This window comes from Hesperophylax consimilis, chromosome 16 (assembly GCF_061612785.1).
Source record: "Hesperophylax consimilis isolate HC1 chromosome 16, BYU_Hcon_1.0, whole genome shotgun sequence".
Lineage (NCBI taxonomy): Eukaryota > Metazoa > Arthropoda > Insecta > Trichoptera > Limnephilidae > Hesperophylax > Hesperophylax consimilis.
In genome coordinates, this window is record NC_142851.1 from 2,973,443 (window position 1) to 2,998,820 (window position 25,378).

The 25,378-nt window shown below is 35.1% G+C and overlaps 4 protein-coding genes across 5 annotated transcripts in view; 1 reads left to right on the forward strand and 3 right to left on the reverse strand.

Annotated features, from left to right (window-relative positions):
• Positions 1-866: 866 nt before the first annotated feature.
• On the reverse strand, positions 867-9,984 carry Fntb (Farnesyl transferase beta subunit). Its single transcript, XM_089641400.1, has 5 exons — positions 9,750-9,984; positions 9,003-9,609; positions 8,128-8,337; positions 3,600-3,708; positions 867-2,271 (listed from the first exon to the last, which is right to left on the reverse strand). The coding sequence occupies exons 1-5, from the start codon at positions 9,822-9,824 to the stop codon at positions 2,067-2,069; spliced, it is 1,206 nt and encodes a 401-aa protein (XP_089497526.1). The 5' UTR covers positions 9,825-9,984; the 3' UTR covers positions 867-2,066.
• Positions 9,985-15,671: 5,687 nt separating this feature from the next.
• Positions 15,672-18,812, reverse strand: Ocrl (Oculocerebrorenal syndrome of Lowe). Of its 2 annotated transcripts, none has more exons than XM_089640813.1 (2): positions 18,612-18,812; positions 15,672-18,363 (listed from the first exon to the last, which is right to left on the reverse strand). In XM_089640813.1, exon 2 carries the CDS (start codon positions 18,277-18,279, stop codon positions 15,727-15,729), a length of 2,553 nt encoding a protein of 850 aa, XP_089496939.1. In that variant the 5' UTR covers positions 18,280-18,363; positions 18,612-18,812; the 3' UTR covers positions 15,672-15,726. The 2 variants fall into 2 exon arrangements, with proteins under 2 accessions (XP_089496939.1, XP_089496940.1); XM_089640814.1 differs by lacking the exon at positions 18,612-18,812 and adding an exon at positions 18,450-18,525.
• A 148-nt stretch (positions 18,813-18,960) lies between these two features.
• On the forward strand, positions 18,961-22,192 carry Pcd (pterin-4a-carbinolamine dehydratase). Its single transcript, XM_089640817.1, has 3 exons — positions 18,961-19,246; positions 21,007-21,216; positions 21,774-22,192. The coding sequence occupies exons 1-3, from the start codon at positions 19,103-19,105 to the stop codon at positions 21,861-21,863; spliced, it is 444 nt and encodes a 147-aa protein (XP_089496943.1). The 5' UTR covers positions 18,961-19,102; the 3' UTR covers positions 21,864-22,192.
• An 11-nt stretch (positions 22,193-22,203) lies between these two features.
• Positions 22,204-25,378, reverse strand: part of Srr (Serine racemase) — a 28,162-nt gene continuing 24,987 nt past the window's right edge. The window contains exons 9-10 of the mRNA XM_089640816.1: positions 23,512-23,665; positions 22,204-22,750 (exon numbers count right to left, since the gene is read on the reverse strand). Coding sequence (XP_089496942.1) covers positions 23,558-23,665 — 108 coding nt within the window. The 3' untranslated portion in view covers positions 22,204-22,750; positions 23,512-23,557. The remainder of the gene's footprint in view (positions 22,751-23,511; positions 23,666-25,378) is intronic.

Here is a 25,378-nt window from a genome sequence, read left to right on the forward strand (position 1 = left end):
CTCGAGCCACCACTGCAAATGAGTTTATTAGACACATTTAGAATAATCCAAAGATTTATTGGAAATGCATTGATCAATGTTTATATTCTCTACTTTGAGATTTTAAATGCTTATAACTTCAAATAAATCAGTTAAAATCATCACGACTCTTAAAAAAGTTAATTAATAATAATACAAAATATTGTACTCTAATGTTTGGCTCATATAGGAAGCAAAAGTGAAATAAATATTGCTAATGGTTCAGAAGATTTTTAGTGCATGGCCATCATAGGATATAGCTTTGTCCATTTCAAGTGTTGCTTTAAAATGGACTTTCTCCAACTTTTAATGCCCCCTCTCGCATTTCATTAATTTAATAAAGTAGACAAGTAACTCGTCAAAAGAGCATTTGCTAAAACTTACCGTCATAAATGTCGGTTGTTTGTTTGAAAGTATAGTGTGTTTGAACATACATGCGCGGTTTATAAGTATAATTCTTGTGATAATGCATGAATTTTGAAAAAATATTTTAGCCGAAGGATTGTTTTAAATGCCTTCCTATTGCCCTCGCCGTTCCCTTACTGCCCTCTGTTGCCTTCGAGGCCACCACCGTCCCAAGTAACTTTTAGAACGGGTTTTATCTGCAACGATCCCACTCATTCATTCATATTATTATCATTCAAGGTGTAACATTTGTATGATAATAATACGCACTATCCTTGTTTGAGATTTCTTCATTCAATTTGAACCTTAGGACTGTGGTTTGTATTACATAATTGGTTCCATGATATTTCAGCAAAATGACAATTAAACACACCTTTAAAAAGTGATATAGTCATTAAAAGTGATAAAACAAAAACTAGGTTAAATAGGTTACCTATGTAACCTATTTAACCTAGTTTTTGTTTCATAATTTTTCATTACTTTATATCACTTTTTGTAGGTGTGTTGAACTGTCATTTTGATGAGATACCCAGTCACCGTATTAATTATCGAGCTTTGTATGGTAAAACAAGTGTGTAACATTTAAGGACAAAAGTAATGAATGTGGTTACGCATGTATTATGTTTTTGCTCACCCATATGAATTAATTCTTGGATTGCTGCACCACCTCAGGAAATCTGAAGAATTATATTTAAGAAACACAAGACTGTAAAAATACTGTCATTCGGTATCCAATATCGCAAATGTGACATAAACCAACTTGCTCAAGAGATAGAAACATAATATTGTTGTGTTTTATGTGCCGACTCATTCTGTGACCATTTTTAGATAAAACTGCCGGGCATTAAGAAGTTAATGCAGTTACAAAGTGGCACCGAACATTTGCGGTGTTGGATGTCAAATTTCAATATTATAATAATTTGCACTGACAACAAGTGTAAATATTCACTAAAAACAAACTGAGTTTCCTTATCTTGAGTGTATGCTTATGTTTAAGTGTGATATATTTGCTTAAATAAATAACCCTGTAAATAAAGACAGTGAAATTTTCGTGTATTGCACCAAATTGGGTGTTTTTTTTGCTAATGTTATATTATTAGCTGAAGATAGACGGAGGTTTCACTGTGTTTTGCACTTTATTCTTGATGAATAGGAATGTTTTAGTGATATTGTTAAGTTATTCATAGTTACAAATGCCAATCAATATGAAAAGGATGAAAATGTATAAAACGGTTAACACTTTGTATGAATTATATTTTCCACTTAACGAGAAGTATAAAACAATAATCGCAACTTTACCTAATATGTAATGATCTCTTGGAAAAATAATTCCAAACTTACTTAAATTTATTAAATAAATATATATATAGCTGTAATAAAACACTTCTTAACTAATTAATTTTACCCTATGACATGAAGAAGAGATTTAAGAGTGGGTCATAACTCTAATGGAACGACGGAACTCAGATGAGGCGAGGAAGCAACAATAGATTTTCAAATTCGTATAATAATTTTGGAAAAAGACAATTATTTTGACAAATAGCTAGAATAAGAGATATCTGTGACATTTGATCTTATAGTTAGTTAAGGCAGGTGAGTTTACAAAAAAATACTGTCCATGAACAAATAAACGGCGATTGAGATTAAGTATCTTCGTCTTCGGGTAAAGGTCTTGCGGAGAAGTGGTGCCCCATGTTGTAGGCCAGGTGCGGGGCCACACAGTGGATGGGGTGGATCCGGTTAAGTCTGTTTTGTCTAGAGCCCATTATGATGGACTTGTTGCCCAAACCGTTCTGGGCTATCGACAGTCCGCACAGCACGTAGTTGGTGTGGTACAAATCCCGCTTCCTGGAACAACCAAACTACATTGTAATATATACATACACTCGGTGCTATATCTATCACCAATTGAAATATCCTCATAAAATTCGTAATATGTATCTCTTTTCTATTATGGTTAGACATATTATATAAACATGCATTACCAATATATTAAGCTTACACAAAGGGTTGCAAAAAAAATGGGCTGAGCTCGTGGAGGAGTGAGTAGAGGATTGTGAAGTGCTTTGTCAATATCGATGATTCTTTCTTGAAAGAATTGAGTTTTTAAATGGATAAAACTATTTATTCACATTCATATTGCGTATTTACGGGCACAAACAAATAATTAATCTTAATATTTTAAAAAATAAAGTGTATTTTAGTAAAATAATTAAATTAAACTCCATCTACGCATAGATTATAACGCACATTATATTTAAAGAGATAAGCCCATAGAAATGTTTTGCTGGTAATAAATAGTGGGTAATAAGAAATGCCAGAAAGTATTAGTTTTCATTTTTATTTGCTGTTTGAATGCTTTTTGTCGATATTTTTAGAACACACAAGACTAATAAAAAAAATTATATTTGTTTTACATTAGCTCTCCTCGGGGCCTATATTGGGGATGCTGTGTGGATAGATTTTATTAAGAAAAGGAAAGGAAGTTCTGGGAAGGAAAATTCAGTGTCAGGATTCATCTCTTCCACTGCGGTGCAAGGCGAAGACCTGTTGGAGAGGTCAACCAGGCTCTCTCATGCTTCCGCCACTAATCCCCAGAGAAACCTCACCCTATGAACCGGGGCACCCCTGCTAACCCACCAAAGGTAGTGAACCACTTGGGGTGACCTATGGCAGAGGTGTTGGTTATCCAATAAATGATTTCCGGAGTGGCGGTACCAAATTGTATGGGAATATTCTTTAATGTCCCATTTCCACTAAACTTGACGTAAAGAAAAATGACATTTGGATGAGTGCTTTAATGGAATATATTTTTGATTTTATTAATTTCAGCCATAACTACAGGTATTAAGAAAAAAAAATTATGCTGAATTCCTTTGAATTTTCTCTAAATATTGCTTTCAATAAAAATACAAGGAATGATGAATTTTATTGTGAATTTAACCAATTTAATTTTGTATACTACATTTTGTGAGATGTCCCACTCTCGGGCGACGATATGTCCGTTTAAAATAATAAAATCTAAAAGAGTCTTTCATATACAGTATTTCATTTTGCGATATATTAAAAATTAGCAAATCTATTTGATATTGAATGTCAAGGGGGAATACATGATATTTTTCATCGAGACCTGGATAAATTAGGAGAGGACTTTTGAAAATAATATGTTTACTTACTTCCCCGGTTTGTCCAAAAACCCACCCTTGTGGTGTTCACAGCACAATAAAATATATTCCTGCAGAAGTTCCTGGTTGAACAACACTTCATCTATCCCATCTGCTTCACCTGCAAACATTCAAAATTTATTTATTAAATAAACAATTAGATTTTCTAGTTAATACTGGCCACCTGTTAGTATAAAGGAAAGGAAGGAGAGGGCGTTTATCGTTTTTTCATAGTTTCATGAGAAGTGTCAATAACTAACTAACCATCACGCCGTTTTCAAGCAGGGGTAGGCAGAGAGGACGAACCGCCACACAACTCGGTCTTGGCACATACTCCTTGCCTCATTCACATTCATGAATTGTCTCGTACATACTCTTCTATTATTCTGACTCTTGACATGGCCCGACTCAAGTATGTACCTGATTCACTTGATATTCCTCTACTTCTTCAACCATTCACATTTGCGTCATGTATTCTCGTGTCAATAATAACAATATTTATTATTGCCATGTCCATTGAGCAGGTGACAGGGTCATGTGTTCCGCATGCAGTGACCAAATTTCGTTCTGATAGATAATACGAGACATTTTCTATGGCCTAGCCTGTAAATCAGCATATTAAGACAGCCCGCAGACAAGATAATTTAGTTGCGGCGACATTTGCATTGCAACAGTTGCAGGCATATAAATCCATTACGGTATATAGAGGTGCGCACACGAGAGAGACTTTTTTAATCTCTTGTCTGCGGGCGACCAAAGTATCATGATGATATCGGCATACAGAACCTAAAGGGTTAAAGAGACCCTTAAACACAAAAGCCGGCAAATCATTCCAAAGCCGAGCTGTTGAACACAAGAATGAGTAGAATTGTTAAAATGTCCGTATTCTCGTGTATCTCTCAGTCTTGCACTCACCGGCGCCCGAACAATCCGAACAATGAACGAGGGTGACATTGTGGTCAAGAAACAAGTAATGCAATAAACAATAAAGCAGAACTTTATAATAACTAATAACTTTAAAAAATTGATATTAAATTGAAGACTTTGTTGAGTTATGAATAGAACAATGATTCATAGATCGTATCCATAGACATCCAAACTGATAGACTAGCTCATCAGGGAAAGGGGAACACGGAGGGGGCGAAACTGTCTGCCTTTCTGTAATTTGTAAATAAATCAATCGGACAGTATGCAGGCAACTCGCATTGTAATATCAACATTTAGTCTGCTAAAACAAAATCTGCTTACAAATTACAAGTCGTTTTTGCAAATTCGCGTGCAAATTGCTAACCGCGTGAAAAAATCCCAAATCGGGTGAACAAAACTTCAGGCTTGTTTGCAAAACTGAATATTTTATTACACTATTTAGTTAGACACTTGTGTTATTTCCACTTGTGGTTCCATTTTTTAACAGTTTTTACGAACTTTCCGATCCTGCGCAGAAAAGTCGCACAATGTAATGCGCTACAAACCATAGCTGTACTGGACGGGAGTCCGCACAAGACTGTAGATTTAGGCGCCGGGTCCAAACCGTGTCTTCAACCGATGAGAATGCTCCTTTACGGCCGATGATGATGATGATAGTTGTATATTTGATGAGATCTGCCTCCCGCACCCAGGCTTGGTGAATAGTGGGCACTGGGTGTGCTGTTGTCTCTGCTCGCTTCTGGTGTTGGCGGTTTTCCAAAGGAGGGCCGGCTGGTCTTGAAGAGGTAACACCAGAAGATCTTGGAGCAGAAGACTCGGCGAGGTGAGGCAGATGTTGGGCAGGAGTCACTTGTAGATAATAAAACGCTTGGTTTTGGTGGTAAAGATGAACTGATTTATTTTTAATTATGTGGCTGCTTATATTTAATTAGCCTGACTCGTGCCCGACATTGGGCTAGGAGCCCAAAAGTGGTGGGGGGTTGTACCCGCGCCAACAATGCGTTTATAGCCTCCGACAAAATGTTGCATATTCATTTTGTCGATAGCAATGGTGATAGTAGTCGCTTAAATTTGCGAGTTAGAAAAGATTTTGAGCGCTTACATGAATGACAATTACATAGTTTAAATGCATAGTAGTTATAGGAATGTGTATCTTGACAACTAGATTTTTTGTTTGTCAAGATACGACAAAAAATAAGAAATGTTTGTAAAATAAATGTGTAAAAATGATCTCAAGCGATCAAATTTGTAAAACATGTTAAGTTAGTATTTTTCCGAAGTCCCCCGTAACATAGCGCTCAGAAAGAGATAAGATTCACTATGCTACGAGGTTCCTGGATTTTTGTACACGCAAAAAAGGTAAAAATATTGTTCAAAAATGGGTTTACATATGGGTGAAAAACAGCTTTTTTAATATCTCCTCAGCGGTAGTATTTCGAAAATAGTGTTTATTTGACTACCGCCGAGGGGATGAACAAGTAAAATACATACATTTGTAACATTTAAAAATTGATTTTTCCTAGTAAATTTTACATAGAAAAAATGCTGGACATCGATCTACGCGGCAGGTAAGCCGGCGACGCGGTATCGATGCCGTTCGTAGACAAAGTTTTCAAGCGGCCTGGGCCGAAAATTGGACAAAATGGCCAGTGGCGGGGAGTGGTGATTTTGCCAGTGGCGTGGGGTAGGCACATTTTATAAAAGTAAAACAATTTTTTATGAAATTAAATAATGTGGTCAACTACGTCCGTTACAATAGCCTTACTTTGGCGAACTTTACTTTTCTGCGCAGGGTCGGGTTATTTCAATGTGCGCTCTTCAGCATTCAACATACTCCCATTTCGTGTTAGTGCAAGACATAATAAATGTGTTTTATTTTTTAAAATCGAATTGGCATCACTATATGGCAGATAAAGCAGAAAAATGACTTTACTGACGAACAACAATGAATATTGAATTTTACTTACGATGAATAGTACAAAAATGGCAGAGACGGATGATGTTTTTTGTCATCGGGTGGTTTAAATAGGAGTAGAAAACGCAAGGTAAATATATTAAAAATTGGAAATATGTTAAAATAAATACACTTAAACTACCTATATATCGGAACTAAGTGTCCGACAAAACTTAAGCAATAGACAGCTTACTCTAAGATCGGCAGATCTAGATGATAGTAATCGTCTAATCGAACTTTCGAGGTCAAATCGAGCTGTATACTATGATCGCTCTTTTCGTGTAACAGGCCCGCTCATCTAGAATAGACTTCCCTCAGCTCTTACTTATCTCCAGAATTTGGGTGAATTTAAACGGGCTTTAAAACCAACATTATTTAAAAAATCTTACCATTCATAAATCTTAACTTCTTTTCGATATTTTATAATAAGCCATATTCTCAAACTTCCGGTAATTGTTTTGGCTTCGGTTGCTTGCTTGTAACTTTTAAAATGTCTGCTCAGAAGATTCTCATTTCTGATCACAAACTGCCTCCTGTTTTTAGTTTTAATATTCTTGTTTTGTCCTTGTCTTGCTATTATTATTATTCTAAGTTTTGTCATCACTTTTTTATAAACAGTAAAGTTAGTGTTATAATATTAGATCTGTATTGGGTAAGGCGCACTGTAGGAATAATTTTAAGAACATGACCACTAATACTAAATAACCGTTCTTAAGTTTGTTATAGTTAAGCGCACTTGAAGTGAAATGACACTAAACTGCACTATATAAATGCCATGTTATTATTATTAAAGATGCTGAGAAATCATATTTTATTTATTTTTATTTATTTATTTAACGCCCAGAGGGATTTTACATGGTTGGCAGTATAATTTTAATTTGACAGATACTTTGAAACATAAAAAATAAGAATAAAATTACATTTGATAAAAGCTATGCAACAAGTCATACAAACACAAGAAACAAAAACAGAAAATTACAGCTATTTGTAGGTTTACATGATGTGTTTAGGAGTATTGTTGAAATAAATGTTTTAAATGATCCACAAAACTTGCCAAGTTGGTATTGAATATGTCAACATCACCCAAGTAATGATTTCCCATGGTGTGAAGTCGTTGTATCGGAGAGTGGGCAATGTAGTTACGCTTATGTGTGCTGCTGTAGAATATTGTATTTTGTCGTGTTGTTACTGTGGGTGTATGTATGTTTATAAGTTGCAGGAGTTCACAACAGTCGAATTTAGAGTTAAGTATTTTGAATAAATGTGAATTTTGTAAGATGGAGACCAAACTACTGAGTTATATTCAATTAGACTTCTTACTAGAGATACGTATAATAGTTTAATGGCTTGTAAAGAATTAAAGTTTTTAGTTGTTCTTAATACGAAGCCTAGTATTTTCATACCTTTGTTCACAATTTGATGGATATGATTGGCATGATATGCTTCTAAGGAGTCGTAATTGCACCAAAAGAAGGGAATAGGATAATAATTATGAATGTCACAAATACTATAAGTATTTTCTTACACATATGTAAAATATATTCCTAGTTTCGCTCGCACTAAAGTAAAACGATTCTTTAATTAATTGTTCGTGCAATGTCTTAAATTACAAAACGAGTTCTACAGACTAACCAGAAATACCATAACTATATTGTGTACCTATTTCATTGAAGACAGCGTGCAGTAGCGGGAATACGGCCCCCTGCCAGAAGGAGTAACAACCGTCCACCAGTTTGTTGGTGCGCCCCTGGAAGCCGCCCTCCAGCTTCATTTGGCGGTTCACGCACCAGCGCACCAGTGCGTCCACATCGCACGAATGCAGGCGCTTCAGGATCGTGAGCCCCGCTACGGCACAGAATGCATATCCACCTGCACATATGGAAAACATGGACTGTTTAGTTAGTGACAGAGGCATAACAAAAAACACCGTGATAAAACTCATTGGGCACTTATTTTAACAGTTCTCTTACAGACCTGTTATACAAAAAATAAGTTGCAATATTGTTTGCGGTTTCATTGTGGACTGTATTCAATATATGACACAACTACTAGGGTAGCTGTAGTTAATAGAATAGAATTGACTTACTCATGGTCGATCAATATTATGGACTTGAGGGACACCGGGTGGTCATTACAGCACAAGCTTCCGTAACAGACTCGAATTAAACGCACTGAAGGGACATGTTATGAAAAAAGAATTTTAAGCTACTTTTTTTTTTCTTTAACCTATTTTAGGTTCTTAGTTTGGGTTAAATAAAAAAGTAATCTAACGCAAAGCCTATTTTAATACTTATACTTATATTTATATACTCATTTTAATAAATCACATTAATAGTAATGAACATTAAAGATGGTCGCCAAATGAAGACGACGAATTCTCTGGAGATTGAAATGGATCATCCTCTTTGTAATTGAACTGATAATAAGTGTTTTTAAAATAATTTGTGCATATTAAGGATGTAGAGCATATCTGGATATTTACCAAACTTATGAATAAATTTTATAGGATATCAAAGTTTAAAAATGATGTGTACCGTGTGCCTCCATTCCGTGCGTACCACTAAATCCTCCTTCATAGGTCTGGCAGCTGATGATCCATTCGGCCGTCTTATCGAACAGGGCATCGAACTTGATATTGGTAAGCAGCGCAACATTCAGCGCACAATAAGCTCCCCGAACATCCACCTCCCCCCCTTTGTGCATCGCAAACGAGCCACTCGGAGACCTGAGACTCCATAGGAACTTTCTAAGGCTGCTTCTGTTTATAGAATCATAGGCTTCATCTGTTCCAATCAGAGCGAGAACATTGATAGCCGCATACGTGGGAGCGAGATGTGCATACTGTCCTGGACCCCCGCCATAACCCCCTTCTTCGTGTTGACACTGAGCTAAGAACTTGACTACATCAGAGAGTATCTTATCTTCCGGCATACTGTCTAATACCCATAGAGAATTGATTATCCAGAAGCACAGCCATGGTCTACTAGCATCCAGACAATCGTAATAACCAGCCAGGTAGACTAGTGACTGTTTTAAATACACAATGTGGTCTTTCCTTCGTATTAGAGGCAGGTCGGGGTCTAGTGACGCTTGTATTCTAAATGATTCGTGCGCCTGTAATATTAGTTTTTCTACTTGAACCTGAAAAAAAAACAAGTATTTAAAAGTTGGGTTTGTTGTTCATAAATACTCTGATTAAACTGATTACTGATTTAAATGTGTCACAGACGATGTCATGTATTAGTTAGTACATGGTGTATTTAAAATTTACATATTCTAACCTGTTCTTTGACAGTCGGCGAGCGGTCTTTCACAGGCGTCTGTTCGTTGAGAACATCATCATAAGATCTCAACATTTTTTTAGATACAGTATATTTCCGGTATTTTTGTTCGGTTTGAATGACACTTGATGCTCTTCTGCATCAAAATCCGGATACTGTTCCTTTGGCCAAACTCCAATTAAAGCACATTTTATTTTGGCATGCCCGCTGTTTACAAAAGCCTAGAACGCCGAAATAAAATTTGACATTTATGTTTTTTAGGGTAGGCTGTTCAAGTTGAGCTATCTGTGCGTAGGTTTGAACTTACATAAGTACCTACCTGCTGAAATAGATAGCTGAGGAGATCGAGGAAAATAAAACTTCTTTTTTAAAAACAAAATATGTACATTATTTATGAAATTACATTTACAATTTTCAAACAAGGAATAGGTAGGCATTATAGTTCACGCCGCCTCTCACCGGCGTAAATGAAGTGCATCACTGCCAAACCCAATGGAATGCCACCATGGGTTTATTAGACGCATGTCTAACGAAAATTATTCGCAATTAACAGTAAAGAAATATATTTCATAGCACTGTTTGTCACGGAAATGTATTTAATTTATTTGGACTAATTACATATTTATCAATACTCTAGAGAAGATACAACATAAATACAACACACATATTAGGTAAGAGGCAATATTCATCTTTAAACGGTTTTTTTTACTCGAGTACCTGTACCTACTTTGGATGTAAAATTATTCAAAAGATGAATCTTGAATGCAAAAAATAATTTTGCTGTTTCTGAATATTTCCATGTTTGGTTTGATCGGCGCATTAATTATTATGTGCTTGTGATTGATAGATATCGCTCTTCGGTTGTAAGGAATTTCAAAAGGTATAAGCGAGAATACAATCAATTAGGAGCTGTTTAATTCAATAAATAAAAGACATTTTATTACAAAGCAAATCATCATTTTCCTACAAACTAAAACTACACCTATGGATTAAGTAAAAATAATCAAAGAAATATTAATCTACATAATATTTGAGTAACGCCTTTAATAAAAAAATACACAATACTAAAAAGCAGTATTTTGTACTCGTATCAAACAAATAAAAACATGGTAAATTAAATTAGTGACTAATGCGTAATTTCAACATTATAAAAAGAGAAAACGAACATATGTTTCGAATTAAATGTGGTATCAGTTTCCTCAGCGACCTCAAAAATTAGACAAAATCAAGTCGATTGGTTTTTAATTTTTTTTTAAACTATAGAAATCAAACCTTCACAAAATTACAAACAGAAACAGCGAATTTCATTAAAACTGCAGTAATTAACACATAGATTTATTTTTAGTACAAGTGAAAAAAGAGGCCATTGGAATTTTTACTAAGATAATTTTAAAAAAGTGATAAACTAAAATAAATGTTTTTAAGTAGAAAACTACAAAATAAAAATTTTAACTAGAAAATATATAACCATCTAGGTGGTAAGCCAAACATGTTTTTAAAAACGCATTTTCATAATGATAGTGCACAAGAAGTAGTGTTTTATAACCCAACCAAATGCAACTGACTTGAAAATATTATTCATACAAAAAAAAAACATTATGAAAATATAATATTTACTTACTGTACCCCACTCTCCCCTGTTGTATAAAAAAATAATAAGAATGTATACCGAAATTCAAAAGCGTTAACATAATTAATATTAGAGTTATTTTAAGGGTCTGATAAACTGACTCCATTCTGAAAAATTAATTATTATCGCAATTTAATTATCTAACCGAATTTCTACAATAATACACAAATACAGATTTACAAACATTTCTGTGCAGGTGGCCAAATGAGGAACTAACAAATAGTGTAAGCAGCCAAAAAAGGAACAAACAGGTAACCACAATATAAACAGTAGCAATGAAATGACTACGCAGAAAGGTTTGTAAATCCTTATGTTTCTTTTTGGAACATTATATGTATATACATTGCAGTGTCAAGAAAAGCTTTGAATTTTAGATGGTCAATTTGTGAACAAATGTCTCACACTAAACATCAATTCTTATTTTTTAAACATCAGCTGAGTGACATCTGCTCAGCTGCATGAAAAAACAAAAACCGTAGTTTCATCATCACAGGGAGGAATGTGACCTCCTTCAACAACACCAGTCTCTAGCTCTTTCATCTCCAGTCCTTAGACCTTTCCAACAATCAATTCTGTGCAGAAACAGGCGATCCATTTAATAGATTCCCCTATCTGAACAAACAGATTGCAACCTTTATAGCACAGGCGTCAGGTGGGAATGCTGTCCTTCTACCGGTATTTTAATAGAAGATCTTCCGAGGAACTAGCATAATCCCTTCAGCACCGGAATATAGTTAAGAAACACGCCAGTCACATGAGAATGGGTCTTTTCTACGACACATTTTTGAGTTCAACAGCTCGGTCGTGGAACAATTAGCCGGCCTCTGTGTATCTTCTCCAACAACATGGGTCTTGAACTGTGTTTACTCCTTCCTCCCCTCATAAAGACCCTCCATGCAGCATCCCCAAAGATGATAAAGACCCTGAGGGAAATTATTTTTCCCAGGGCCTCCTGCGAGGAGTTAACATAAAAAAATATATACATTCTTCCATGCAGCAGCCAGTCCACCTATTCCTAGGTTTGCCTCTGGGTTTCTGGGAAGTTAAATTTTCAAATGGCCAGACCATTGTAGGCCAGTCTTCGTCACTTGCAGAATCTTATGGCAGTTTCAAGCTGTGAATTTTCTTATTTCATGAATTAGATTCGAGTTCATGGTTCATCTTGAGTCTGTGTGTTTCATTTTCCATAATTTTGCCTTCAGTTTGGGTTTGGACACTAGGTCTCTTGCATAGTTTAGGTTCAATGCAATGACGATTTGCTACTGACCAGAGTGTTCCAGTGACCAAATGTCCGTGACTATAACATCAATATGTTTACCACCGCCAGCACAGATGGCAGTGGTCAGTTACATCACCCAAACAATTACAATAGAAATTATATATCATGTTACTTAATAAAATATCGATCTAGTAGAATCTCATTAATCAACCTCTTCTCGCATGACGTGAATAAAATTTAAAAAAATATATTTTTGATGTTAAAATTACAATTTATTTATTTTTGCTTATTATAGTTGAGATCATAAAGTGTGTGCATGTCTTGCATCAATGGACCAATATTTTTTTCACAGAAGCCAACTATAAATTTTATGTCAGAACAGAAACAAATATATAAAATAAAAAAAACTTCTATCTTTATAAATAAAAATGTTCGTTTGTTCAAAATCTGAAATCTCTAAAAATTCTTCACCGATTGCTTTGAAATTTTGACACAAATTGCATTAAAATACGCATGTGTTTTTATATACCTATATTATATAGATGTCACATGTGACAGGTAAAAACATGTTTTTTTTTAAACATCGCCATCTGTTGGACGTAAAAGGATCACGCGCTATTGTTTCCCTAACTGCACAAACAGACTGAGCCATAGCAACACATGGCGGGGTACAGCTAGTATTCATTTATTTAAGTTAACCACAGTAGAATTGAAATGTTCAACTTTATAAAACCAAAGGTTCCAGCCGCAATTCAAAAAAAAAAAGTGAATTTAAAAAAAAATTACTTTCGTATAAAACGACAAAAAAGTTTGTAAACTTTTTGTCTAATAAAATAAATGTGTTTTTGTACATTTTTTCGTTATCAGAAATCTTAGACACAAAAAACGAACGTGAGCCATTTAAATTTCTTTTTATGTTTGCAATCTAAATTTTAATATTTCAAAAAACATGTATTTTTTCTAATAGTAAAATTTGAGAGCAAAACAGTTTTCGGATACGTTCAGAAATATTCCATTTATTTGGATTTTATTGCAAAGGGGAAATACTCCTACTATCTGACAGAATATAGGATAGTTAGTAGTAGGAATACATATAGCCTTCTTAGTCCTGAGGAGTTAATCAAGTGTTATAAATGTATGTCGAAAAAATATCTAAAACAAAATAAGAAAGGCCTCATTAATGCTTGAAATATTTCTTACCTATGACAACAGTGTTTATAATAGAAATTTGTTTGAAAAAAATTGATTTGTTTAGCAAAACAGCATGGAACTTTTTACGGATATACTGTGTTCATTCATGTTGAATTTAGCAATAGTCGTTCATGAACAAGCCGCGCAATTGAGCTAGTTCTTTTTGAAGAGCCGTATTTGTACGAATCCCGGTAAACTTGTCATTGCTCATACGCTCTGACGGCTCCCATTCAATTGAGCCGTCGTACGAACCGTCGTTCGACTGAGCCATCGTTCAATTGAGCCGTCGTACAACTGAGCCTTCATTCGACTGAGCCGTCGTTCAATTGAGCTGACTCTTTGAGCAATACGAAAATATTGAGCTGGTACCTTGGCTCCCGCTTTTAATAAAATGAGACATGACTCATCGCTAGTTGAATTGTGTAAAAGGGGCAGTGTGCGACATCTAAAGGAAAGGTTTGTGAAAGACTACCTCGTCACTTTTATGATCTCTGTTCAACAAAAAATAAAGAGCAGGAATTAAAATAAAATTTTGAGTTTCCTGGTGATGCCGTCATGCGGGAAGAGGTAAAGGTGATTGTGATAAACACAAATAACCTTTTATAAGATGTCAAACTTAACGAATATAATAAATTCACAACATATTCATAGATATTGCTGAGAAATTTTTCACACTTCGGTGGGTCAAAAATTAATTTTAACCGGAATCCATAAGGAATCACTGGTCAAAAAATAGATACATATACATAGTAAAATACAGAGCAAAAGAAGTATGTGTTATTCATATTGGGTACATAATTTCACAATATGTATTATTTCAAGGTAGAAATATCTGAATTCCAAGTAAGCACCATAGCAAAAGTTGTATAACTAAAATCACAGAGTTCTATATAACGGACAAAGGAAATCAACAAAATTATTGTAATAATGCACATCTTAGTTTAGTCTTAATTCAATTTTGAATAAGCTTATAATATATTATAATATTGCAAATAAATATTGTCTATTTTTGGCTGCAACAAACATAGAAATAATAGCAAAAGGAAATGAGGGAGAGAAAGATGGTTCTTCAGTTTTATATACTAAATACGTATAGCTAGATATTTCAATTCTAATGACAGTAATAATGGTGTCTCGCCAGGGTGATACTGACTGATGATTTTGACTGTACGTGAGGTGATAAGTTTGAATATTTTTATGGCAAACTCCGAGGTCAGAGCCAAAATTCTTACCTTAACCCGTAGGAACCGGTGAGAATATTCATTAAATAAATAAAAAATTGTTAAGGCCAACATCAAGACAATACCGTACCCCGATGAAGTGCGATTTTGATTTTTGTATTTAAACAACCGTGATATCCAAAAGCAAAAATAATGTTTAAGGTCGACACTGCAATTGCAGTGCTTCATGACGTGCGTGAGCACAATTCTTCAACACTACAATTGCAGGGTTCCAGCTCCTAAGGGTTAAGTATCAGGAAACAAAAAAAAACAGACCTAGAATATTTTATCAGTACGTATTTAGAAAATATTATAAAACAAAAATAAAGAAATGAGATTGGTCAAGGGTTAAAACATTATTATAAATACTGTTTGGAGGTACACGAGTTTTGAGTTTGAAAAGTAATCGTCTACCTTTTACATAAAATCAAGACTAATCAAGAAATAAGAATAATAAGACTACGGTAAATAAGTTTCTAGGTTTCATTATACTAGCATTACTAGATTTAAATCTAAACATGTAAAGTTTCTATAAACTATGATAGTTATTAGTTCTGAATAGGTTAAGTGCGATTTTATAATGTTTAATTTTGAAAATGATCAAACCTAAAAAATTGTGTCAAAATAGAATTTATTATTTTTATAGAAGAGAATGGTTGAAGATAAATGTGGTTGGCTCATAGCCCAACATAAAATGGTAAAAATAGGATAGTTACATTAACGACCTAATATAAAATCACTTTGGTCATTAATTAGAAAATGGTGCACAAAACTCGACTTCTTCCTGTCGCTGGCACTGTCCTTTCTGTGGGACTTGGCGTTTGGTGGATCCCTCAGGAATATGGAGCCAAATAAGGTGGCCAGTGACTTGGAATCCACCCCGTTATCCGAACTGTAGTTTAAAACTTCTTGAAGGAAGGAACAAAGATAAAGAAACACATTTTTCCTTTGTTCCGGAAGCTGCATCACTATCTCCTTACACTGCAAGTAGTTGGTGGACACATTCAGGCAGGCCGAGTGGTGGTTGTAGGGGATGATAGGTTCCGCCGTACTATCCAACAAGATTAGAAGGGCTTCAGCCACGGAGTGTACACTTCCCGGTAACGGAGAAGAAGAACCATTGTCTAACCAGTCCCTGATGAGCAGCAGTTCCGCATGAAGCCCCGGTTGTTCAAACAGACTCTGCTGTTTCAGCCCGTGTCTATAAATATGATCAACGAGGAACCATATTTCTTTAGGCACTGAATACCAATCATTGTTGCAGTAGACACTTTGGTGTCTGTTAATTTCTAATTCCATCAGTTTCCCCACAGGAATTTCTCGAATCGGTACCTTGATGTGTACTAACGCTTCTATGGAACTGCCGAAGCAACTTCGTTCATAAGTACCCGTGACAGTAATAAAGATATCTTTGCCCCCGTCCAGATGAAGAACGAGAATATCATATAGCTTGTCCTCTCCGGAATTCATCTTATAAGCTGACTTTTTGTTAACGAATACTTCGAGCTTGACGTCACACTTTTCCCCCGGCCGTATACACTTCATGTACGGTTCTACGTTCAACCAATCCTTGCAATAGGTGGATTCCTCCAACTTTTTAATAAACTCAAACTGCACTGGCACCTGGCCAGTGTTAGCGATACACACTTCTCTAACTTGCGGTTCGAGGTATTTGACGGTATTAAAAACTATTTCGGTCGGATCTACAGTTACATGCGGCAAAAACTCATTTTCTAATTTATCTAACTTCTTGATAACTTCCTCGTGCACCTTTCTGTACTTGTTATGATTTATGACTCTTATCTGTGACTCGAAGACGGCGCTCACGGGCTTGTGGTCGCTTATGTTAAGCTTCGGATGGCTTCTGTAGCAGAGTTGCTTGATGATTTCTCCTTTCCAAAATATTCTGTCACACCACGCAGGAGCCCTAGTCTTTTCACTCGAGTCCCAGTTATCCGTTCCAGGATCGTACTTGTAGGTTGGCATAAAGGTTATTGGTCCTTCCAAGTAACCGCTAAAGACATTCTGGAAATCGCATTGTTTCCTCAACTGGTCGGCTCCGAGAACAGCTCTAATATTATTGAGGTCTAGATATTTTTTTACTGTATTGTGATCCATTTCTGTAATCCTATAATTCAAGTCACCTATCCAGAAAATCTGATCGTGATCTTTGATTCCCTTTGTAGGAACAAAGTTTGTAAACTGAGTGCGGCTGCAGATATCGTGGAAGTCTTGATTTCTTCTTTCGAATTCTTCCACGTGCGCCGCCAAGTGGGAGTTGACAAAACACAAAGAAGTGTTGTGGAGCTCAAACCTTATGGACACGCCTCCCTTGTTTCCCATCTTTCCCATTATGCCCGTGCCGACAGTATCCGAAGCCACATTCTTTACAAACTCTCGATGATTGTCTCGGACTAGAACTATCAGCATCATGCCCACGAGGCGCACTAAATCCACCTTGTAATACTTGACTCGCCTATCAACTGCCGCCATCACGGCGTTGTACCACTCCATTTCGCGAGCAGTAAAATCAAACAGAAATGCCTCCTTGGATAGATCTAGCTCTTGGAAACCGATTGCATAGATATCCGGAGGCTGTGATTCTATTCCCAACCAATCGTGCAAGGACACGGTGGGAGGTTGTCCATTTACATTCCAAGTCCCCGTGTAAATCTGAAACACTTGAGAGTTGGTGTAGTCATCTTCCTTCAACTGCATTTGGTATTTAATGATGCTTTCCCGGGCAGCGATGGGCGTGGCTCCCTGGGCGATGCTCTGACGAGGGACTATAATATCGGGACTGTCCAACTCCGCACTGTCCTTGTTGAATCCCATGTACTTCTGGAGCCACGCATGGGACTGTGGATTTCTCAAGAGATCTACATGCTCGATTCCCAGAAACAATTGATCAACTAGTTCACTACCTGTTCCAGGCTTAAGTTCAAATAAAAACTTTGATTTGTGAGAAATTATGTTCAAATAAACAACATTTTCAGAGTTTCGTTTTCCACCGTCAATCTCGCATTTGAATTCTTTGTCTATTGGCAGCACGCGTTCAATGGAAAGGTCTGAGAAGAATTTTGGAGGGTAATTTGATGAAAAAATTACAAATAGGGCCTTTTCGTCGCCACATTCTACGATGACTAAAATCCTCTCACTCCTCTCCCATTCCGGGCAAACCAATGTTGCATCGCCCAGTACACTCACCACATTTTCACCAATGGAGAACTTGGCTTGAACGATTGTGAGTAAACTGTCAGTGGAAGCCATCTTATTGTATTCCTTATCTTTTGAAGTTCATAATGCACTTGAATTGATCTTGGTTGAATCCTTACAAGTATTAATTCCAATTTCCTAGAAATAAAAATGCGCAAATGATTACCATTAAAATTGAAACTTGATCAAAAATAGTATATATACATTTTTCGTGTTCATTTTACCTAAGCTGGAATGAAGCTTATTATCTTAAGTTTTCTGTGTTTAGAGGAGTTCAATCGGCTGTTAACAAAGACATTCCTTTCCATGATTCTAACACTGCTAACAAGATCAAGTCGATAAGTGAGACGATGATCAAATATTATATGGGTTGAAAATTATCTTACGGTGGATTATCTTTTCCTCGGTATTTATCTGTCTACGGCAAATAAATTAGTCACAGGCAGGGCTGAGGACCGTTAATCTGTTTATCTGCTTTCAGTGAAATACAGCCAGCGAGCACCTCATAGTAATTAGCCTAATCGAATTAGCAATAAAACACCGACAGAAAACAGTGAAAAACAGCAATATATTTTAGTGATGTTGACAGTTGCTAATGTTTCATAGACAATAAGATGTATCGTTTTTCTGTGAAACCATAAACAAGAATATGTTATTTTTAATTTACATTGAAGATTGAAGGCTACAAAGTGTTCAAGTGACATAATACCGCAAAATTTATTTTTTGTAATCAGCTGTTTTCTGTCAAATTCATAAACAACTTCGCCACTTTAAGTTGTTATAAGAACAATAATTCTTTTCTTTATTCAGATAATGTGGGTCAAATGAATGACCCTACCGGCTAGATTGTTATAATATTCTACAAGGTCTCTCGATAATGAGCGTGTTATTGAAATTTTGTCATTCTGCGCCGGGCCTCCTTCCAACCGCTCACTTTCACCGCCCCGTTCAATACTTTGCGTGTATTGAAGGCTGTATTACAAGAACATATACCGTGAAAGCGAAAACTAGAGCAAACATGGTAAGACCTGTTGATCCGTATTTAAAAGCATGAGAAATACTAACTTTAACTGTTATATTATTCATTTTATCCTTCTTAATATGATATTATGCACCTAAATTGAATGAATTTATGTTGTGTTATATCTCGCCTTTGCAACACGCGTTTTTCCAAAGAACAGATTAATAAAAAAGCTTATCAAATGATCTGATTTCTCCTTCACTCTTGGAAGACTGCTTATAACATTGAAATTATTATTATTATTACCGATTATTTTTGATTATTAATTCAGAAAACCACATCAAAACCGGATGGTTGTGGTTATTTTTTATGAATAATATCGAGGCTTCCGACTCACATAATGTTGTAATTTTTTGCCTAATATGTTTTTAAATTACAATATGTATTAATTCTACTGTCTAATATTTTTTAAATGGTACCTAGTCCTATGTAAAAATAAACTTTCCAATTTACATGATCTAAAAAATTTTAAGATTTATAAAAATTATATGCTTACTAGGTTATTGATATTATATAGGTTGTGCACTTAGTGCAAAATTTTCAATAGGTACTTAGTATTTGAAATGTTCATATTCGATTTTGAACGACTGAGTTTGCTTTACACTGAGAGATCCCTCCCAAATCTTAGGATAGCATAGTACTCATGTCTTTGACACTGCCTCGAAATATTTGAATATTCAGGCTACCTACCTATATTATCTTCTCTGGAAAGTGACGCGAGGTTTCATTAATTTGTGGTTTTGATTCTGAGTTCTAAGTGCTACATGTTCAGCTTCGATTCACGCTGATTTCTGAATTGCAAGGGCTTATGCTGTTCTTCATCCTGCTAGACAAAATTGTCACAAGAGAGTCGAGAGACGAGGAGTTTCTATAAGTAGTGCCCAAATCTTTTTAATTTGATCTAGTCATGTTTATTCCTGACTCAATTTGATTTAAGTAAGAAGACTGCGCTGGATTCATCTTTCTTTTTTTATATTTGAATTTCTCCTACTATCATCATAATAAACTGAAAACGTTGCTTGTATAGTGATGGAGAACTTAGGCCCTTCATCCAAAGGGATACGCAAGTATCAGATACTCAAACAATTTGTCACAAACAGTCCGTAAATGTCACTACTGAAATAACGAGACCTGCGTCGCCACGAATCACTTTTGAATTCTCAAAACATCAAAACTTGAATGCTTCCATAACCTCACTCACAAACAAACAGTTGCTGTGGCTGTCATTTTTATGTCCTATCATTCTTTGTTGACCGTTTTTTTTACTAGCATTTATATAAAGCACACTCATTGTTGCGAAATGTCTGACACAAGTTACACCATGTTTAGAGTCTCGATGACGTGAGTCGGAACAACTTCGACCAGCTGGTCGCAAAAGACTGGTGTCGCCGATGAGTTTATAAAATGACAACAAAGTGTGCTTGTGTACGAACCTCCGTGCAGATGTATGTCGCCAAGATTCTTGAATCGTTGTGTATCAGACCAGAGGATAGAACCCAAGACACCTGGTTGGGAACGCATAGCTTTGGAAGACTCAAGACCAACTAACCGACAGTGTGAAAGTCTTATTGAGTGTAACAGATTTGCAAAATATCCTGTTACTGATCTTCCCGGACTTTGTGTTTGAAGAGTTTTAAAGACCTTACGAGCTGGGTTCATTGATTTAGCTTCATAATTTTTTATTATTATTATTTTATATTATTACCAGCCTGTCCATATCATGATAATAATATATTGATTCAATTTGTATTTGTTTACAGGCAGACAAACTAAGCGCATCAGACAGAACAGAGAAGCTGCAGCCACTTCTTGCGAGTGGATGGAAAGTGCAAGAGAACCGAGATGCAATTGAGAAGGAGTTCCTCTTCAAGAACTTCAACGAGGCTTTTGGCTTCATGAGCCGAGTGGCGCTGCTCGCTGAGAAGATGGACCATCATCCAGAGTGGTTCAATGTCTACAACAAAGTTCAGGTAGAATTAAAACTAAAAACTGTTTTTGAAAGGTGATGAAATAAGCTTTCATATTTTATTATTAGAAATACATATATAACTTTTAAATATTAAAATTTTGAATTCAAACATAATAAGTTTTAAAAATGGCTCAACTTTTTTTTTCTAACTAAAATTACTGATAAAAAAAATAAAAACGCACATATTTTATTAGACAAATGTATTATAAACGTTATTGTCACCTCACTTTTTGTCATTTCATAAAAAAAAAAATTCCCAAAGTTTCTTAAACTTTTCTCAAATTGTGGTGGGAAACTTTGGATTCATAGAGTTGCAGATTTTAATTTTTCTGTGATTAACTTCCATATTCGAATATAAAGCGTAGTGTTTTTTCTTCCTAACACAGTTTAGATCATATTTCTCATCATGACCGTTAGGGAAATTTAACAATTTCTATGAGTACTATATGAGCTGTTTCCGAAAGCAAACAAATTAACCTGCCGGGTTAATAACCTACCATATTCATTATTCTACCAGTATTTGCCACATTAACAATCAAATTTCTTTCTTTCTTCTAGGTGACCCTTTCTTCCCACGATGTTAGCGGTCTAAGTGGAAGGGACATAAAGATGGCCAGCTTCATGAATGAAGCTTTTGTCAAGAAATAATCTCACCATGTTTCCTCGTAGCTGCTTACTTGTTAATTTCATCTTCATTTGATGGATTACAAAGTTATATTTTGTAAGTATAAATCGATGTGCCCTTTATAAAGTGCCTATTCAATATACAAATCTGATTCCATAGAAGAGAGACTAAATCTGATTCCATAGAACTGTATCAAATCTGATTCCGTAGAAGAGTAAACTTGGAAGTTTTTTTTTCAGTGTTAAGTACCTATCTATGTAAACGTTAAAAGTTATTGCCAAACTGCTTTTGAAAAGCGTCCATTATGAATGCATTATTAAATAACTTATCCTTCTTCTGGTTTCAATAGGAGGTTTGTTATAATAACAAGATTGCTTCTGAATTGTTACAGATTTGCTTTATTTGGGGTATGTCGATTTGTATCTACTTTTGTTATATGCATTTTTATATTCGTAAATTGATTAATTAACGTGAATAAAAAGAGGTAATGTTATTGATATCATTTTATTTACATTTAAATTTTAATGTTATTTTAACATTCATAAAAATTATGTCTATATTTAATCTTAATTAGTTAATTAGTAATCATAAGTGCACATGAATTACATAATAATATAAAATAAAAGCACTTTTATTTACAAATAATTTTATGTAGGTAATTTACAAAACTACAAAATATTTTTTTTAATAAAATGAATTGAGATTTTTCACTTTTAGACTTCTGTTCTAGTATATACATAGTAATAATTTCCGAATTAAAAAATAATGTCTTAAAAAATACAAGACTCGTAAAATAAGCTTTTCTTTTAAAAATTATTTTAAAACTATTTTCGTGGTTTCATTAAACGTAAAATATTTTTATTATTTATTCCATGCTTTACAAATAGTATTTAAATTTTGTACATCTTAACCCTTTCAGTACCCATGTCCATGATCGTGGACATCGACTTTCATCTTTAGTTATTACGCTATTTGCTAGGTTTTGATCATTACAACAACTTGTCCATGATCATGGACATTAGTAGAGCAGTGTGGTGCTGCCATCATACGGAGTTTCAAGAACTAAAATGATAAACAAGCCATGGAGAAAACAGACCATCCCTTGCCTGGTAAGACACACTACAATATAATTAGTTTTCTTTATTATTTGTAGCAACTAATTTATCCGAGCATTTTTTTTCATGGAAATTAAATGTTTACGATGGTTCTTAAATGTTTAGTTACGAAGTTCTGTTGAGTTATATGATTACAAGTTACGTTTGAAAAGCGATGTCCATATTCATGGACAAATGCATTTGACGGTTGCGAAGAAATATGGTCAGGGGACCATTGTAACCATTTGTCCATGAACATGGACACTCTGTACAACAATAAACATAACAATTATCAAAAAAGTTTTCAAACAAAATATTTTTGAAATTATTTCATTAGTCTAGACACCAATTTTCAATTTTTTATGACTTACAAGGTTCAATATACAAAAGTACCATAATAAAATTTTATACCTTTGTAACCATTTGTCCATGAACATGGACACTCTGTACAACAATAAACATAACAATTATCAAAAAAGTTTTCAAACAAAATATTTTTGAAATTATTTCATTAGTCTAGACACCAATTTTCAATTTTTTATGACTTGTGCCTGAAATTCAGTACTGAAAGGGTTAGGATATTATTACATATTAGCAACAAAAAAGTCAAATCAGTTAAAAGTTTAATTTTTCACCGGAGTAGCAAACATAATCTCAAGATAATTTTGAGTCAACAAATCTCTCAATTGCAGCGTGTGGTCGTATCCTCTAGTCTCACAGACAACCTTTACCTATAAAAAATATATATTTTAATGTACATTATGTAGGCATCGCAAAAATAAGGATTACAAAAAACTTTCGGCATCAGTGGGCATTTTTGAATGGATAATTTAATAATACTAAGTATCAAGTGTAACAGTCGATTGTTTCAACTCTGCGTTATAAAACGAGTTAATCCGCAATAAATCACTGCAATAAATAATTTCTCGGTGGTATCTCAATAACTATTGCCATTCGAAACCGTTGGTGTTTTTAAACCGTACTCTGTGCAAACATTATTATAAATTTAAAACGAAAAGTGACATTTACTCACGACACTGAGTGAGCTGAATATACATTTATAATAGTAGTTCCCGCTTAGTGCTGCAGGGTTGTCAAAATTCTTGTCTAAAATTAAAAAATAATATTTATTTTATTGTCATTATGAATAATAACGATAGTGCCGTGTCATCATTAAATATGGCGACAGAATCAATTAGTGCCCTCCATAAAGCCATCACCGATCCTGCACTTAAAATCACCAGGGATCAAATGACAAAAATATTGTCACTACTATCAACCGTCTCTGGAAACATGACAGACGTAGGAGTGAAGGTGGGGATTCTCGTGGGTAAAATTGATACTTATGAAAGGACAATTGATAAGCAACAAATTCCAGTAAACTGCTCTCCAATAAATGATTTGCTCGCGGAGGCAGAAGAAAGAAAAATCCGATCGAAGAATATCATTCTCTTTAATGTTCCGGAGAGCATCTCGGAATCTACTGCAACGACTATCGCAATGGATAAAGAAAAAGTAGTTTCAGTAATAAGTGATATTAATAGCGAAATCATACCAAATGTCGTTAAGATGTATCGACTGGGTGTACAAAGAGCTAACAAAACAAGACCAATTAAGATCGAATTTAAGGAATCTGTATCGGCGCGTGAGGTTTTATCAAGAAGTGCAAGAATCAAAAATGGTATCAAGGCCAGTAATGATCAAACTAATTTGCAGAGGGCTCAACTTCAGGATTTACGAAACGAACTTGACACGAGGAAGAAAAACGGTGAAACAAATATCACAATCAAATACGTGAACTCAGTCCCAAAAATTATAAACTGTGTACCAAAAAACTACGACAGCAAATAATAAAGTGCTATTATCAAAATGTGAGAGGGATCCGCACCAAACTTCCCATTTTGGTAGCATCGGCAGCAACCATCAGCAGTGATATTTTCTTTTTATCCGAAACATGGCTTGACTCGGGAATTAAATCTGCTGAATTAGGCTTCCCTAATTTTAATATATACCGCACGGACAGAAATTCTATAACAAGTGCCAAAACACGAGGGGGTGGTGTAGCCATTGCTATCTCAAAAAATCTCAGTTCCTCAAAAATATCCACGAAGAACCCAAGCATCGAGCAAATTTTTGTCAAAGTGAACACTTCTGGCGGAAAAATAATAGTGGGATGTGCGTACCTACCTCCAAATTCTGACGTTCAATGCTACAGCAATCACTGTGAAGAGGTTGAATCAATTTGCGCCCAATACCCTCATACAAAATTACTTCTAGTTGGTGATTACAACCTGCCACATTACGACTGGTGTAATATAAGTACTGACAATTATTGTTCCAATGTTAAAATTCGGGAAGTTAGAGATATGGCCCTGTTCTTGGGACTAACTCAGTGTAATTGTGTTTATAATATAGGTGGCCGTACATTGGACTTGGTCTTGTCT